Source organism: Anas acuta, chromosome 1 (assembly GCF_963932015.1).
Source record: "Anas acuta chromosome 1, bAnaAcu1.1, whole genome shotgun sequence".
NCBI classification, from domain to species: Eukaryota; Metazoa; Chordata; class Aves; order Anseriformes; family Anatidae; genus Anas; species Anas acuta.
This window is the reverse complement of record NC_088979.1, coordinates 194,021,751-194,037,166: the sequence shown is the minus strand read 5'-3', so window position 1 is coordinate 194,037,166 and position 15,416 is coordinate 194,021,751. Positions and strand designations below refer to the sequence as shown.

The 15,416-nt window shown below is 36.0% G+C and overlaps 1 protein-coding gene across 1 annotated transcript in view; it reads left to right on the top strand.

Annotated features, from left to right (window-relative positions):
- The first annotated feature begins 4,372 nt into the window (after window positions 1-4,372).
- Window positions 4,373-15,416, top strand: part of SEMA3C (semaphorin 3C) — a 152,137-nt gene continuing 141,093 nt past the window's right edge. Inside the window, exon 1 of the mRNA XM_068669916.1 lies at window positions 4,373-4,502. Coding sequence (XP_068526017.1) covers window positions 4,448-4,502 — 55 coding nt within the window. The 5' untranslated portion in view covers window positions 4,373-4,447. The remainder of the gene's footprint in view (window positions 4,503-15,416) is intronic.

Genomic DNA, 15,416 nt, shown 5'->3' with positions numbered 1-15,416 from the left:
ATCCTTTCTAAGTCTTAGAAAATGCATGACACAGTGCTCTCTTTGGAAATTTCTAAAAGGCTTTAGGAGACACAAAAGGTCCTTGGAGTTCTTATAAAGCACTAAAAGCCATCTGAACCTCGAGATTCTTTTTGCTGAAAATGGAAAAACTTCGAAGTTTGGTTTGCTACCAATCATAATGGAAAGAACTGTACTAACTACAAATAAACTTTTTTTTTTTTTTTTTTTTTTGAGAGAGAGAGAAAGATATGTCACTGTCTGTCTATACTGTGTTGAACTGACGTTCCTATTCTGCATGCCAGTTCATTAGGAATGGTAAGGAATCTTGAAAGGAAAGAAACAAACAAGAATTTGTGTACTAACTATGCCCCTTCCTTTTGCATTTTCTAACCAAAACAGGGAAACTACAAAAGCCTGTAATGTCCTTAATTTCCTTTAAATGTGTGTGTGTATGTATACATATATGTATACATATATGTATACATATATGTATGTATAATTTTGCTTAACTCTGCTTCTGAAAAATCCCTAAGAAAAGAGTTGGCAAACCAGACTGAAGAAAGACATGCTTGAGGTAGTTTTGGCTCAACTATAAGCAACAGAGTTCTAAAAACCTCACATATTTATGGGACACAAGAACAAAGTCAGGGACAAGGTCAAGGACAGTGACCTTTATTCTGTGTGTCTTTGCAGGTTTGTAATGATTTTCTACATCTCTAGTTACCTTTTCTATGTAGTCAATAGTAATAAACAGGTAGGGGACAGATCATCTGTCTCACATTAGTTTTTTACTTTATGGGGTAATTAATAGTTCCCTATTCTTCTTTAAGGATTACCAGCAAACCTTAGGACACTAGCTCAGGTGTATTGTAGGAAGGAACAGTTGTTAAGATAAATCCTGCTCAGGTTATTTACATTACTCTCTCAGACACCAGACCATTGGTCTCTGTGTTGCTGAAGCACACTTGAGTCTATTAACTTATTAACAGTTTTGAAATCTCTACTTTGTTCTTCAATGTGTGTATATATAAACATTTTCCAGCCAAGCTCTATAGTTTCAAACAGCTTAACTTTGAATATTCTGTTTTAAATGGATAAAACCTTATTGAGGTGAGGATGACAACTATTGCTCTCCTGGGGGAATTTTCAAACTATTCCAATTGAACAATAGCTTTCTTATGTAACTGGGGGGGAAGGAGGAATCAGGTATGTTAATTCTAAATTCTAAATATTTCACTTGGATCTCCATTATGTCTATAATGATGACTCAGATTAATTTTTCCTTTGAGTGTTGAGCTATGTTGCCTACCTTCCAAGAAAGTGTTATAACTGCTAGATCATGGGTATTTTGTCATTCAGTGTTATTAATGTATTCTTCTGACACATTTTATCTTGTACAACTTATGAAATAATAAGAAAGAGAAACCATTCTTAGGGACCACAGAGAAGTTTAAATCAACAAATAATTGGTTTTGTATTTTATTAAAACTGAAACAGGTGAAACATAAGAGGCATAAGAAGAACCAGCTCAAGGAAGCCAACAGCATAAAGGATAAGAGATTTATTTATTTTTTTTTTTCTGAAAGACTGAAAATCCCTGTTCAAATTCTTTGTAGAGGAGTATCAATACCTTGGAGTTGTGGATGAATGGCTGAATATATCCAGACTATAAAAGAGAAAGCATGCAAAGCACTATCTCCATCAGCCTACTTCTAAATCTGGCCTCGACTTTTCTCAGAAGAAAAGTTTGTAAACCTGGGATGTGAAGAGCTTTGGGACTAATGGCATTACATTTTTCAAGGTGTATAGTATTTACAGGTCCACAGATCTGTGTTCACACTTCTACATACTGTTTCCAGCCTTCATTTGACATTCAGTTGCTGAAATGTGCTACTTCTTAGACACATGTTTGACATCCAAAGATTCTCTTGGGACCTATATTTCATAGTACATCACTTCTTGGCTGGGCCAAATGGTATTTCAGGGATTCAGTTCTTCTGAAGTTCAGAGTTCCCTTTCTAAGTACAGGTATCCAGAAAAGAGTAACCTGAATAAAAAAAAAATATATATATACATATATATATATTTAACTCCATCTTAAATATATTACTACTTTACTTACTGTGCTAAATGTGTCTGTCAGGCAGTGGTCCCAGATTCTCCAAGCAAACTCATGCTTGTGAACATACTAGCACTTTGCTTTAAAGCACATTGGTGAAAACACACTATGCAGCATTGGAGAGATGCTCATCTCTGTCTCCATATGTTCTCGAGAGAGCTCCTGTTCTCTCAATACATCATTATAATATATGTGATTTCTTCAGTGAAAAGTGCATGAAATGACCTTAGACATGTATTTCTTAAAACATATAGGGATGGAAGCTTGCTGGGATAGTATGGAAAAAACATAGCATAAAGGAGGCTCTAGTCCAGTTTCATCTCTGCTGTAGCTCTGGACCATGTTCTGTTCAGAATGAAGAAGGAAAATTAACTGGGAGCTTTACAGACTTGCCTCCTGTCCCAAATCATAACTTGGGGGAATTACTAAGGATTTGGCTGGCACAGTGGATCAAAATAGATCATTCTCTCAAATTTATTTAGGATGATACATAGAGGATGCACTTTTTTTTTTTTTTCTTAACATTTTAGTGTGTAGAACTGCATGACTTAATTAATCTTATACAAATATACATTCTTCCCGATATTAACCCATATCTTTAAATAAGATATCATCTGACTGTTATCTGGCACTCCCAAGTGCTATTGATAAAATTACAATACAATTAGTCCCCCTTTCTAACAGTATACTTTTGTCTGACATGCATTCTTTAAAGCTGTATTAATCTCAGAAGTCAGAGGCTTAATTCCAGCATTAGATACCACAGTGTAGATAACTACCAGTATAGCTGTTGACATATGCACTAAATAGCTAAACTGCCGTTATGGAGCTTATGGAGGCTCCAACAATATGATCAGTAAAGTCTAGGAAGTGATCTAGTTCTCTATAACATGCATACCCATACCCAGTCTTCTGAATCTTTAAACTTTGGTGACAATGTTGAGTGAACATTGAATACAAAGAGCTTTGATGAGTAACTCACATAAATTCAATACCTAAATTCAAGCTTCTAAATCTAAATGTTAAGCTCACTCAAGACACCCTCCATCTACATAATAAAAACAAAATAATTTTATTTTGATATTTCTCTCAATTGCACTGTCCTTCAGACAGTACTTCAGACTTCATTACATAAAAATCCTTGAGTTTTGAATGGGTATTTTTAATTATTGGAAAGCAAACTTTTGAGCATCTTTTTTTTCTTCCCCTGTTTGAATCTGGTTCCTTTTAGTTTTCCTATTAAAGATTCTTCTTGTGAACTATTGCGTACTTGAATAACCTGTATCATCTGATTTGATCATCTTATGACAAAACTATTAGACGAGTATTCTATTTAAATCTTAATTCTACCCATCTTTAACTTGCATTTCTTGTATATTTTCCCCTTTATATTCATAAGACACATCTTGAATAATCCAAAGGAACTTGATTATACTTGTATATTGTAAATTATTATCAATTAAAGACTAAAGTAATGTCAAATGAATTCAAACATATATTTAATAGATTATATATATATATATATATATATATATATATATATATATAATCTATTAAATGAGCACAAATAGTCCTTAATTTCTCTTATAGGCATTTTACATTTAGCTTGACCCCCTAATGCTTGAAGTTTAAACATAAAGGAAGTGAAGGTATGCTTAAGAGGCATATTTCCATTATTTTTTTTATATATTATTCACTTTGTGAAGAAGTAGTAGACAAAGACCAGCAGTACATCCATACACACTCTATGAAGATTTTGATCTGGCCAGACCCAGCCCTCATCCAGTCTCTAAGTTATGAAGATGCATGAATGTGTCATTACACTTCAGCGATAACTGCACAGTCTCAGCAGAGCTCAGCAGGTTTGGTACACTGCAATGCTAATATAGCCAACTCACTGACAGATTGGAGCTGGCTCACATCCACATACCCTGGAGTACAGACAAAATAAGTTCAAGTCTATCTGCACGTGTTCATAAAAGCAAATGCACAGCTGCACAGCCTAAAAGAGGAAGGGAGTGGCTCAGGCCAGAAGCTCACCCTACTTCCTACACATTCACTGCCTAAAAAAGGAAAGGAAACTGAATATTGAGGGTGGGGGTGAAATTTGCCTGGTTTGATGACACAGTACATAGAGAGTTCTGTAAGTATTTTGCCTTTAAGAGAGGTATGGAGCTGTACTTTCCCCAGCACAGAGCTAGTGCTAAATGTTACAGTTAATCCTTTGGGGTATAATTCCTGTGTCAGCTTTGAGCCTCCATTAGATCAGCCAGCTGTAGGAAGGAGAAATACTTGGCAAGAAAGAAAGGAAAGCAAGGCAATGTGCATATGTATTTGGCTCTGTCTTTCTCCCAGATGAACACTACAATTTTATTTCTTTCAGGTAGGAAGGAAAGTCTCTTAACAATTTAGCTTTGTGTGTCTTATCTTTGCAAATTCATTTTTATTCCAAGTAATGGCAGGATTTATAATAACCAGATTATATATAAATTTATAAGAATTTCAGGTTAACTTCTTGATTTTGAATTAAATATTCCACCCAATTTAAACAAAGTTCAAAGAGAAAGTGTTATCTCTATAACCAAGAGAAAGACGAACAAAAACATACCTTTGGAAGAAAAACATGCTAATTCATTCTTGCTTGGCTTGTGTAAAAGCTATGCTAGCTTTTGTAAGTGTGAATGCATAGAAATTTTATTAAGATCAGCTTATGAAAGACAGAAAGTAACCTGAAGAGCCTATTTCTTGTCAGAGTCCAAAAGTTTGTCAAACATCATTCTGGAAAAAAAAAAAAAAAAAAGATAGAATTATTTGAATTGTATTAGATTCTGTTTGAATTGTAGACAGATGATATGGAGTGTTTTCAGTCTTTGTGTTTTCAGTCTGATTTTATATTTTGCAGTTCTTATGTTCTATAACAGCAGTGCACATGAACAGTTATCTCTTCTAGAACCTGCCTGAGTGAAATGCCAAACCCATGCTAGGTATCACTTGCTCTTCTAAAGGTATAGTAAGCAGATGAGATATGATACACATGCAGAAGAATGGAAATAAGACTTACCTTACATGACATTTGTGACTGGAAAAATTAAAGCAAACCCTTTATCATATTTTTCTTAGTATTATCATTAGACTTTGCATATTTAGACTTAACCAAATTAACCTTAAAAGCACTTAATTCTTTAACTATGTATGATATGAAGTGCAAGTTACTTGGTCAAAATTCTTTCAATTTCCAACTATCTTTCTTCTTTGCTTCAAGAAATGGTTGCACTTAACCCTCATCTCTGAAATTTCCTTTGTTCAACAAAGTATTTTTTTCTTCCTAGTGGCAGACGATGATCTTCCCCCCTGTCTCTCAGGTCAAGACAAAATTTTAAGCTATAAGAAAACAGAGAAGGAAAAGGGTTAACACAGTGATCACAAAAATAGTGCAAGACATTCCCAAAAGTCTTTCAACTCTAAGAGCAGGCACTCTAAGATGCCTATGAGCATCCTTGTGGATGTGGGCAAGGGGCAGTCTGACACACAGCCAAATAATAATAATAATAATTGCCAAGAGTAGGGTCCAAGAGGGGCAAGGACATCCCAATTCTCAAGAGCCAGAGAGATATTTTAAAGTGTTAATAAGCAAGAAAAATTTTGAATCATTAAGGCAAATGTGTTAAAATGCACATACTGTTATTTATTGTCCCTTGCATTATCATGTTATTTTACAACACCAAAATTAGTATTTTAGAAAACAAAAATTGTACTTAGCAACAGAACTAAGGGGTAATTTCTCCTGCATGTGTATTTATAATTTCTCAGTAATACAAATTAGATTTGTATTTCTCAGCTAGATTTAAATTGGTCATTTTCAAAATTACCAATTCAGTAATTCTTTCTTCCTCAGAGTATTCATTTAAAACAAAAATGTGATCATAGTCAAACTCTTTTATTTATTTATTTGTTTGTTTGTTTATTTATTTATTTATTTTAAAATACTATTTGGAAAAAAAAATGTTCTTACAACTAATGTATCATTCCATCTCTCTCTGACTAAAATTTCACAAAGATTAAAACAAAAAACAACAACAAAATCCTGCAGCTGAGAAAAGTTGAATGGCCTACGAAACTGTAATGAAAACCATATCACATTTTTCTAAGTTCAGCCCTAAAGAGATCTGTGTGGAAATATCAGGATTGGCAGAGTCAAAAGTCACCTCAGATGATCAGAGAAAGCACTTGTTTTCAAAGGCAGAGTGGATAAATAGAGAATAGTTCCTCTTCCACTCTGAATAGTAAAATGAATGTCTATTATTACCTAAAATTCAGAAACTAAAAGATCCCCTAAGTAGCTGGCTTTCCTTTTGGAAGTGTCACTGGACAAAAAATGCTACCTGAGATGATTGAAAAAGACTCATCTTAACATTGAGCTATGAAGTTTGGAAATCATTTAGAAAAGATTCTGTTATTTATCCCAGAGGCAGATGTAACTTTATGTTACATGGGGGCCTAACTCAACCAAGTAATTATCATCAGTGCAGCTTTTGGTTTCAGGAACTAGCGATTAAAAGAAGTGCAATAGCTGGATACAAGAGTTTTACTGCAGGCATTGATCGTTTTATTATCCACATCTTTACATTAATTAAAAAGAGAATTATGGGTTCAAAAGTTAGTGATTGGACTGGTTCATAAGATGATAAAAATTGTTTGAAATAACAATTTGATGTCTAATAATGACAGACCAATTTTCTCATCAAGTTGAAGGGGTAACATACAAATAAACTTTCCAAATTTTATAGAAAGTATATCAAGATTTATCAATGATAGTTTCAAGCAAAATGGAAATCCATTTTGTACATTTTGACACTTCTTTTTCTATGATGAATTCAGCATTGCAAAGATTAAGGATTAACTTACATTAGTCTACTATTGGACATAATTCATTATCCACAGAGATCTGCAAACATTAACGAAAAATCTTAAAAATAAAAAATACAGTTTTTCAACCCCAGAAATTATGAGGAACGAGGTCAAATCAAGAACAATTAGAGGGTTTTTAAAAAGCTTAATCAAATTTATTTTCCCACACATTCTTAAATTGTTCTCTCTCCGTTTCTGTTAAATCTTTGTTGTTGTTTTTGTTTACTTATTTATTTATTAGATAAACCTGTGATTTTGGGACATGTTTTATAAATGTGTTACTTTAGTTGTCTTACCGAGTATGTATCTATACTAGAACTGTTTATACTACATATTGTATAATATGTAGCAACACTATTTCTTTTTTTTGTCACTCCTGAAGGAAAAAGCTAAAATATCCTTTGAAAGCACAGGGCATATCTGAAAGACTTCTTTGTCAAAACAATGACTGTTTTTAAAGGCAATTTCTTAAGAAAAAAAAATAACAACTCACAGCCATGTGTACGATGGTAATGATAAATATAAAAAGTCATTTTTCAAAGACACTGCTTACACAAAGAGTTGCTTGTTTTTTCTTGTTATGTCTGTGACCAATGAGACATTTTTTTGCTTCTAGTTTTTTGGTTAAGATTTCAATCAGCTTATTTTATTTTTATTGTATATATCATGCACATAATTATAATAAGCTCCAGATCTCTAACTTGGCAATAATTTTCTAAACAACACAAACAAAGCACCATTGCAAACACTCAGTAAGTCTGGAATGATTTAGATCTAGCTACTCTACTGAAATACAGAGTTGTCTTTAACCTAGCTGGAGACCAACTAATTTATTTTCTACCATGTATTCTTCATAATTAAGTATTCTTCTTTGGGCACTACTGTACTTTAGCGTTAGTTATCCTTTGTAATATGTTCTAACAACAATTCTGCATGTTAACATTCACAGGCTTTGGTTAGCGCATCTCTTCAAAATTAGGCCATCTTGTACTTAGTCTTAATGTTAAGGAAAATGAGCATATCATTAACAAATATTGAGAATAAAAGAGCACTGGAGAGTATTTCCACTGCTACAAAAAGGTAAAAGCCAACTAGGAATGAGGTTTAGAAAGCTATTGGGTCAAAAAGAAAAGATGATTTTTTATATTCTGTTGTGAGGGATTTTCTTTTCTGTCATCATGTTATAACTTACAGACATGTCAGGGTTGTTTCTATTATTTTTTTGTTGTAGCTTCTTCCACTTAAATAATAATGCACAAAGCAAGACAGTTTGAATTACGTCTTAATGTAATGACGTACTGAGCTCACTACTGAAGATGATGAAAGGCAGAGAGACCTTTTCTGGTATTTATTAAAAATGAGCTGAGGGAGGACTTCAGATTTTGAATTCCAGTTAAAATATTGAGTCTTTAACATCTTAATAAAAGTACTTACAATCTTCAGGATTTAATCCTGAAGTTATACTATGAAATACTTCTTGTAACAAAACATGATTTATAGTTTTTTGTTGCTGGTTTTGCTTCTTTGCTTTCCATAGTACATTTGAGCCACTAAGCTCAGAGTAGGCTAGCAGCAATTAGTACACATTGCATGTGTGACAGATATGCCACATTCCAGTTCTTATGATTTCTGAGATGTGGCCATGAGAAAGAAAATATGCCCAGAACACTGCTGAGCAAATCTGAATTGGATGGTATTTCAAAAGAGACAGAAGAACTTCTGCTATCAGGTCAGCTGTTTTAGAATAAGATAGAAAATTCCATATCAGCACCCTTTCCTTGCCCTCACATCACACTACCAACATCTGTGAAGAAGGTGACAGAGTAGTCCAAGTAAATGTTGTACATTTTGGCACATATTTGCTTGTGATGAATTCAGCATTGCTAAGATTATGGATTAGTTTTTATTGGAGCAATCAGTATGGTTGCATAAGCATAAATCCAAATGAAAACATAAAGAAAATTTCTCCAACACACACACACACACACACACACACACACAAAGCTGTTGCACATTAATGGTAACACTTTCCCAGTAAGCTGCAAATACTGGATGGAAAACACAACATACCTCAGTGGGAGAATGAAGCATTGCATAATCTTCTGGGGAGCAACAAGAGTTTACACGCACACCTCTGGATACAACTGTGGCGAGAGAAGAGCTAGAAGTCCATGCCTCTCTTTTAAAGAAGATTCTTTCCCTTTTGCAATCTGCTTAGAGATGGATATACTACGTACGAGTAGTATAGGTGAAGGGAGTCTGTGGGGAGGCAGGCAGGAAGGCCCAGTCTTGGATTCTGCTATGGAGTGAGTGCATGATCACCAGATATGATCTGAGGCAGTTCCTTCGATGACAGAACATTTCTTGACTTGGTCCTCTGAAGAATGCCCACGTGCTCCTCAATGATCTCTTTTCTCTTTGATGAGGCTAAGGTGACTTAACTTAGCTTTTGGACTTCTTTTCCGGGAAGGACCCAGGTGGATCATTCTTATCACTCTCCCTTATCATATCTGTAGGAAGGCTAAGGGAAAAGGTCAAGTAAAATTAGAGAAGGAGGAGATATTTTTACAGGATTTGACTTGTTCGCAGACACAGTATTCACTACTGACCCATGAAAGTCATGCTGAACAAAAATATAGAAGTATGCAAAATACATGAAATAGGTCCCTAAGAGAGGCAGCTGTTCCAGGCATCCTGCACAACAGTGTATAAATACAATGAGATTAAATATTTACAGTAGTAAGGACCAAAGGCTAGGTTTACGATACATTTGTAGCAGGGATATGCAGAAGCAAATCAGTTCCTAGTGGCCTACAGGTGCCTAGTTGGATGGTTGTTTCCCAGTGAAATCAGGATAGATCATAATTTGAGTGTCATCACGCGGCACTTACAGGGCAAGCAGGCAATCAGGCCCAGTCAGCATGGGTTTATGAAAGGCAGGTCCTGCTTGACGAACCTGATCTCCTTCTATGATAAAGTGATGCGTTTGGTGGATGAGGGAAAGGCTGTGGATGTGGTCTACCTTGACTTCAGCAAGGCTTTTGACACTGTTACCCACAGCATTCTCCTCAAGAAACTGGCTGCTCTTGGCTTGGACTGGCATACACTTCATTGGGTTAGAAACTGGCTGGATAGCCGGGCCCAAAGAGTCGTGGTGAATGGAGTCAAATCTATCTGGAGGTTGGTCACTAGTGGCATTCCCCAGGGCTTGGTGCTGGGGCCGGTCCTCTTTAAGATCTTCATCGATGATCTGGACAAGGGCATTGAGTGCACCCTCAGTAAGTTCGCAGATGACACCAAGTTAGGTGCGTGTGTCGATCTGCATGAGGGTAGGAAGGCTCTGCTGGAGGATCTGGATAGGCTGGACTGATGGGCTGAGGTCAACTGCATGAAGTTCAACAAAGCCAAGTGCCGGGTCCTGCACCTGGGGCACAACAACCCCAAGCAGAGCTACAGGCTGGAAGATGAGTGGTTGGAAAGCTGCCTGGCAGAGAAGGACCTGGGAGTATTGGTGGATAGTCAGCTAAATATGATCCAGCAGTGTGCTCAGGTGGCCAAGAAGGCCAACAGCATCCTGGCTTGTATCAGAAACACTGTGACCAGCAGGGCTAGGGAAGTGATTGTCCCCCTGTACTCAGCTCTGGTGAGGCCGCACTTCGAGTACTGTGTTCAGTTTTGGGCCCCTTGCTACAAGAAGGACATCGAGGTGCTCGAGTGAGTCCAGAGAAGGGCAATGAATCTGGTGAGGGGTCTGGAGAACAAGTCCTACGAGGAGCGGCTGAAGGAGCTGGGCTTGTTCAGCCTGGAGAAAAGGAGGCTCAGGGGCGATGTTATTGCTCTCTACAGGTACCTTAAAGGAGGCTGTAGCGAGGTGGAGGTTGTTCTCCCACGTGCCTGGTGACAGGAAAAGGGGGAATGGGCTAAAGTTGCACCAGGGGTATTTTAGGTTGGATATTAGGAAGAATTTCTTTACCGAAAGGGTTGTTAGGCATTGGAACGGGCTGCCCAGGGAAATAGTGGAGTCACCATCCCTGGAGGTCTTTAAAAGACGTTTAGATGTAGAGCTTAAGGATATGGTTTAATGGAGGACTGTTAGCGTTAGGTCAGAGGTTGGACTAGGTGATCTTGAAGTCTCTTCCAACCTAGAAATTCTGTGATTCTGTGATAAAAATCTAAAAATTTTACTATGTGCCTTGAAAGCAGCTCTGCATGTCTACATATTTTCTGAAAATCTGCCAGCTAAATCACCAAAACAAAAATGAAGACAGCACCAGACAAAGGATTACAGTTCTCATCACAGTTGACCCAATAAAAAAATGAGAAAACGGGAAGATATATTAAAAAATACAATTTTAAGAATTTCACGTTTGTATTTTGGATACAAGTTTATGTATTATATAATGATAAAATTCAAAATAGGCATACCTAAGAATCAAAGTACTGTTTGTTTTGTTTATTGTTTTTTATCTCTCTCTCTCTCTCTATATATATATATATTATTTTTTTTTCACGACTCGGATTAAAATGAAATAAACTTAGATGACCTGATAAAGCCCAACACAGTAACAAAAAAAACTATTGGGATCCTATCAGAAAAAAAAAAAAGAGCATGACATTTTTCAAATTTGGATTATCTGTGGAAAGTTTCAGTATATACGTCACTGGTCTTTCCCATGTGCCATGGCCAGAAACATCGTATGTTTACTGGTTACACAGTTTGACGTTGTGCTCATTCATTTATCCTTCAAAATTCCCGTCCCAACCAAAAAGACACCAATTGCATCATAAACTTGATGACTCATACCACAAAATCAGGCTTCCTCTTTATTTGGACCTTGAACAACTGGCTTGACCCAAGATGTAACAACTGTTTGCAGAGGGAAAAAAAGCTGCAATTTCCCTTAAGCATAAGCAGAGTTGGTAATAACAAACGTCAGCTTAAGAAGGTTAACAGGGTCATGGAACCATTTACATTTTGTTTGGCATATGAGTTTTTTTAATTTCTGTTTAGCTTTTAAACATGCAAGTCTTGTACTAGGGAACGAAGGAAGGTCCTAACAACCTTTATACAAATAATAGGTCTCATAGCTAAGACAGTTAAAAAATTTCACTCCTGTATCTTGGAAACTGTGTTGCTGACTACAAATAAATGTGCTGTCAAAAGCACAGGGAAGAAACAATTAAGAATTCAGAGTAGACATAGCAATCAGTACTCTTTTTAATCTGAGAAAATACTAATGATTCAGATACTTGGTTATATTTTTAACTACTACTTTTACTTAAAAACTCTATTTTATTTTAACCTTTGAAGGTCTCCAATTTTGCCAAATCAAATTCTCCATCTGTTTCTCTTTCTCTAATCCCCAGACCAAATTAATACTCTTCATCTTTTTTTTTTTTTTTTTTTCATTAAAGATATTAATAAATATTCTGCAGGAACGTTTTCCTCCCTCTATTACCCTTCCAGTCTTCCTCTCCTCTCACATCTCACGTGTACAACTACAACTTCATGTTGAACAGGTTACTTAGGTAGGTTTCACAGGAATTACTACCTGATGTCTGGAACAGAACGGGATTCAGTGGGAGTTAAATTCTTAGTAAGATAAAACTCAAGAAGTATCAATACCTTATATATTCAAGGTATCAGTGCAATTTGTCACAGTGAACCAAATGCAACTGCCAAGCAGACACAAAACTTACACAATACACATCTTTCTGCTGAACATTTTGGAGAATTCATATGGTCATGCACACAGGTTTATGAAAAAGCACCTTGAAATCTTTTGCCCCTTTGCCAGACAGATGGAAATTGACTACATGGAATTATTGTATTCCCTCTTCTCTCTCTCTCTATATATATATTTATATATATTTTTTTTTTCCTAAAAGCTGCCTGTTTTGTTTTGTTTTTTTTTGTTAATAAAAACAACTCAAGCTTGAAAGTACAAGTCTATATCAATACTGGCTGCCAATTCACTGAAGTGAGGAATGCAAGTGCTAGTCACAGCAGTGGAGTAACAGGGTAATGCAAAAATGCTCCTTTTTGTTCACACCCCAGCATTCCTTGCATTCAAGCTCAGACTGCTATGGAAACAAGCGCTGAGTCAGTCAGACAGGAAAGATGGAGACCAGGCTGCTCTCATGGCCCACATGGGGCAAGCCCTCTTGTCCTGCACCAGCAGAAATCCACATCCGTTCCTCTGTCTTTGATGCAATGATGAGGCCCATATCTAGGTTGGCTAAGAGATCTTAAATCATGTCACAGTAGCCAAAGGATTCCTGGGATGGGTTCTAAACAAGGGTGCTTTTTTTTTTTTTTTTTAAGAACTCCCTCCATCTCCTAACATTTTACTGTAACAAGGCAGGGTTTTATCCAGAAGAGCTTTTTAAGTTATCCAGATGTCATGTGAACTATATGGTTGTGTCTATGGTCCAGACAGATTACGAAGGCTCCAAAAATCATACCCAGACCTCATCAGGGGTAAACTGACATCATCCTATTGAATTTGCTGACTGCACTGTCTACAGTCAAGATGCTAATAGCTGGCAACATAGGAGATACATCCCATCATCTGCAAAATTTATATATCCTTTTATCAGCATATAGGAAAAGTCTGCCAGTACTCGGGGGAAAAATGTGATTTAATTTCTTTTCTCCTTGAAATGTTGGAAGGTTCAATAAATGATCTTCATTTTTCCTGTGAGGATCCCTTCTCCATCAGAAGTGCTCTTCTTTCCAACATTTCCTCCCTGAAACTCATGAAGCATTTTATGAGCTCTAAGAAAATATTGTTCTTCTTCTGTACTCACAATATCCAGGATCTATTGTCATAGGCTATGATTTTAGCCATTCAGTGGAGTCTGTTTATCTGTCTGTATATTAGATACATGAGAAAAAATTACTATATGTCTGGATCCCTTATACAAAGCTAGTGCATTACACTTGATAGTTATCTAGTATAGCTCAGTTCTGCAGAACTGCAGTCATTCTTAGGATTTCTGTTTCATTGGAATACATCCACATAAAGGGTATGAAGCATGAATCATTCTGACTTACTCAGCATGTTACTTTTCTGGGAGGAGACTTGAAAAATGGTGTATCTATATAAAACCAGAGGGAAAATTTAGGCATCACTATAAACAGTACTTTCATTTAGTTGGAATTTGCCAAGGACCATAGAGCTAACATCTCTATGCTTGCTAATCACCAATTTGGATAAGTGCTAAGCCCCACAATTCTGCAAGTCTTCATATGTTAAAAGGAGTGGTTTCACTTCTCAAGATCAGACCTTAAATAAATTATGGGGTACTTAATAATGGCAAATGATCATCTTTATGTCTCATCTAGCTTTATGGGTCATCATCAAACTACCAGAGGAGAGTAAGATCAATTTAATTACAAAGTTTGAAGAAGACTTACTTATTATTCTTCATTTTCAGAGCTCCTATATGTCTGTCTGCTGTGAGTCAATATCCCCAGGCACATTACACTAGACTTCTGTATTAAACTGACTCTCTTAAGACAACAAAATAAAATGCAAGAAAAGGGATCCTCTTACAGACATTCCATGTGGAACACTCCCTGGTCAGATGTGTTGAAACACAAAATTGTATTCCCAGTTTGCAACTCTTTTTTTTTTTTTTTTTTTTTCTAAACTCCATACAACTGGAAAATCCATATTCTCTGATGGATTCACAACAGGCAAGTAAATCCAAGATTCATCTAGTTTTCATCACATATAAAAACAACCATACTTGTTTAAGAGTCCGTATAACCCAGCAATGTCTCCAAAAGTGGCCACACGTGAACATATAAGGAAAAAGAGGATCAGGGAAAACATGTATGATATTTCACCCATAATACTCTGTCTGCCTCCAGCTACTTTCAAATTTGTTTTCTAAGCACTTGTCCAAACTGTCTGTAAACTCATATAAATACTTTGCAAACAATGTTTTTTTGGCAAAAAACTCCGCAGTCATAAAACCTTTTCCATGAAGAATCACCACTTTTAGTTTGTTTTGAAATTCTCTACTACTATACAGTAGTAGAGGGAGAACATCTGATGTGTCTCTCGTACTGTGGGGAAAAAAAATAAAAAAATAATAAAAAAAAAAAAGGAACAGGAATAGATCCCTATCTCCTCTTTCTATGGCTTTTTTTTTTCTCTTTCATAGGTTGAGGAGGTCCAACCTACTCAGTAGTTGTTTCTGTGTGAAAGCTGCTCCATACCTTTGTTCAACCTTAATGCCTATGAATACAGAGATTATGAAATATAGAACCATACAGTAACTGAATTATGGTGTTTTTTTTGTGTTTTTTTTTTTTTCTTTCTCTTTTTACCCCTTTCCAACCAATTTCTGATATATATAATATATATATATATAATAT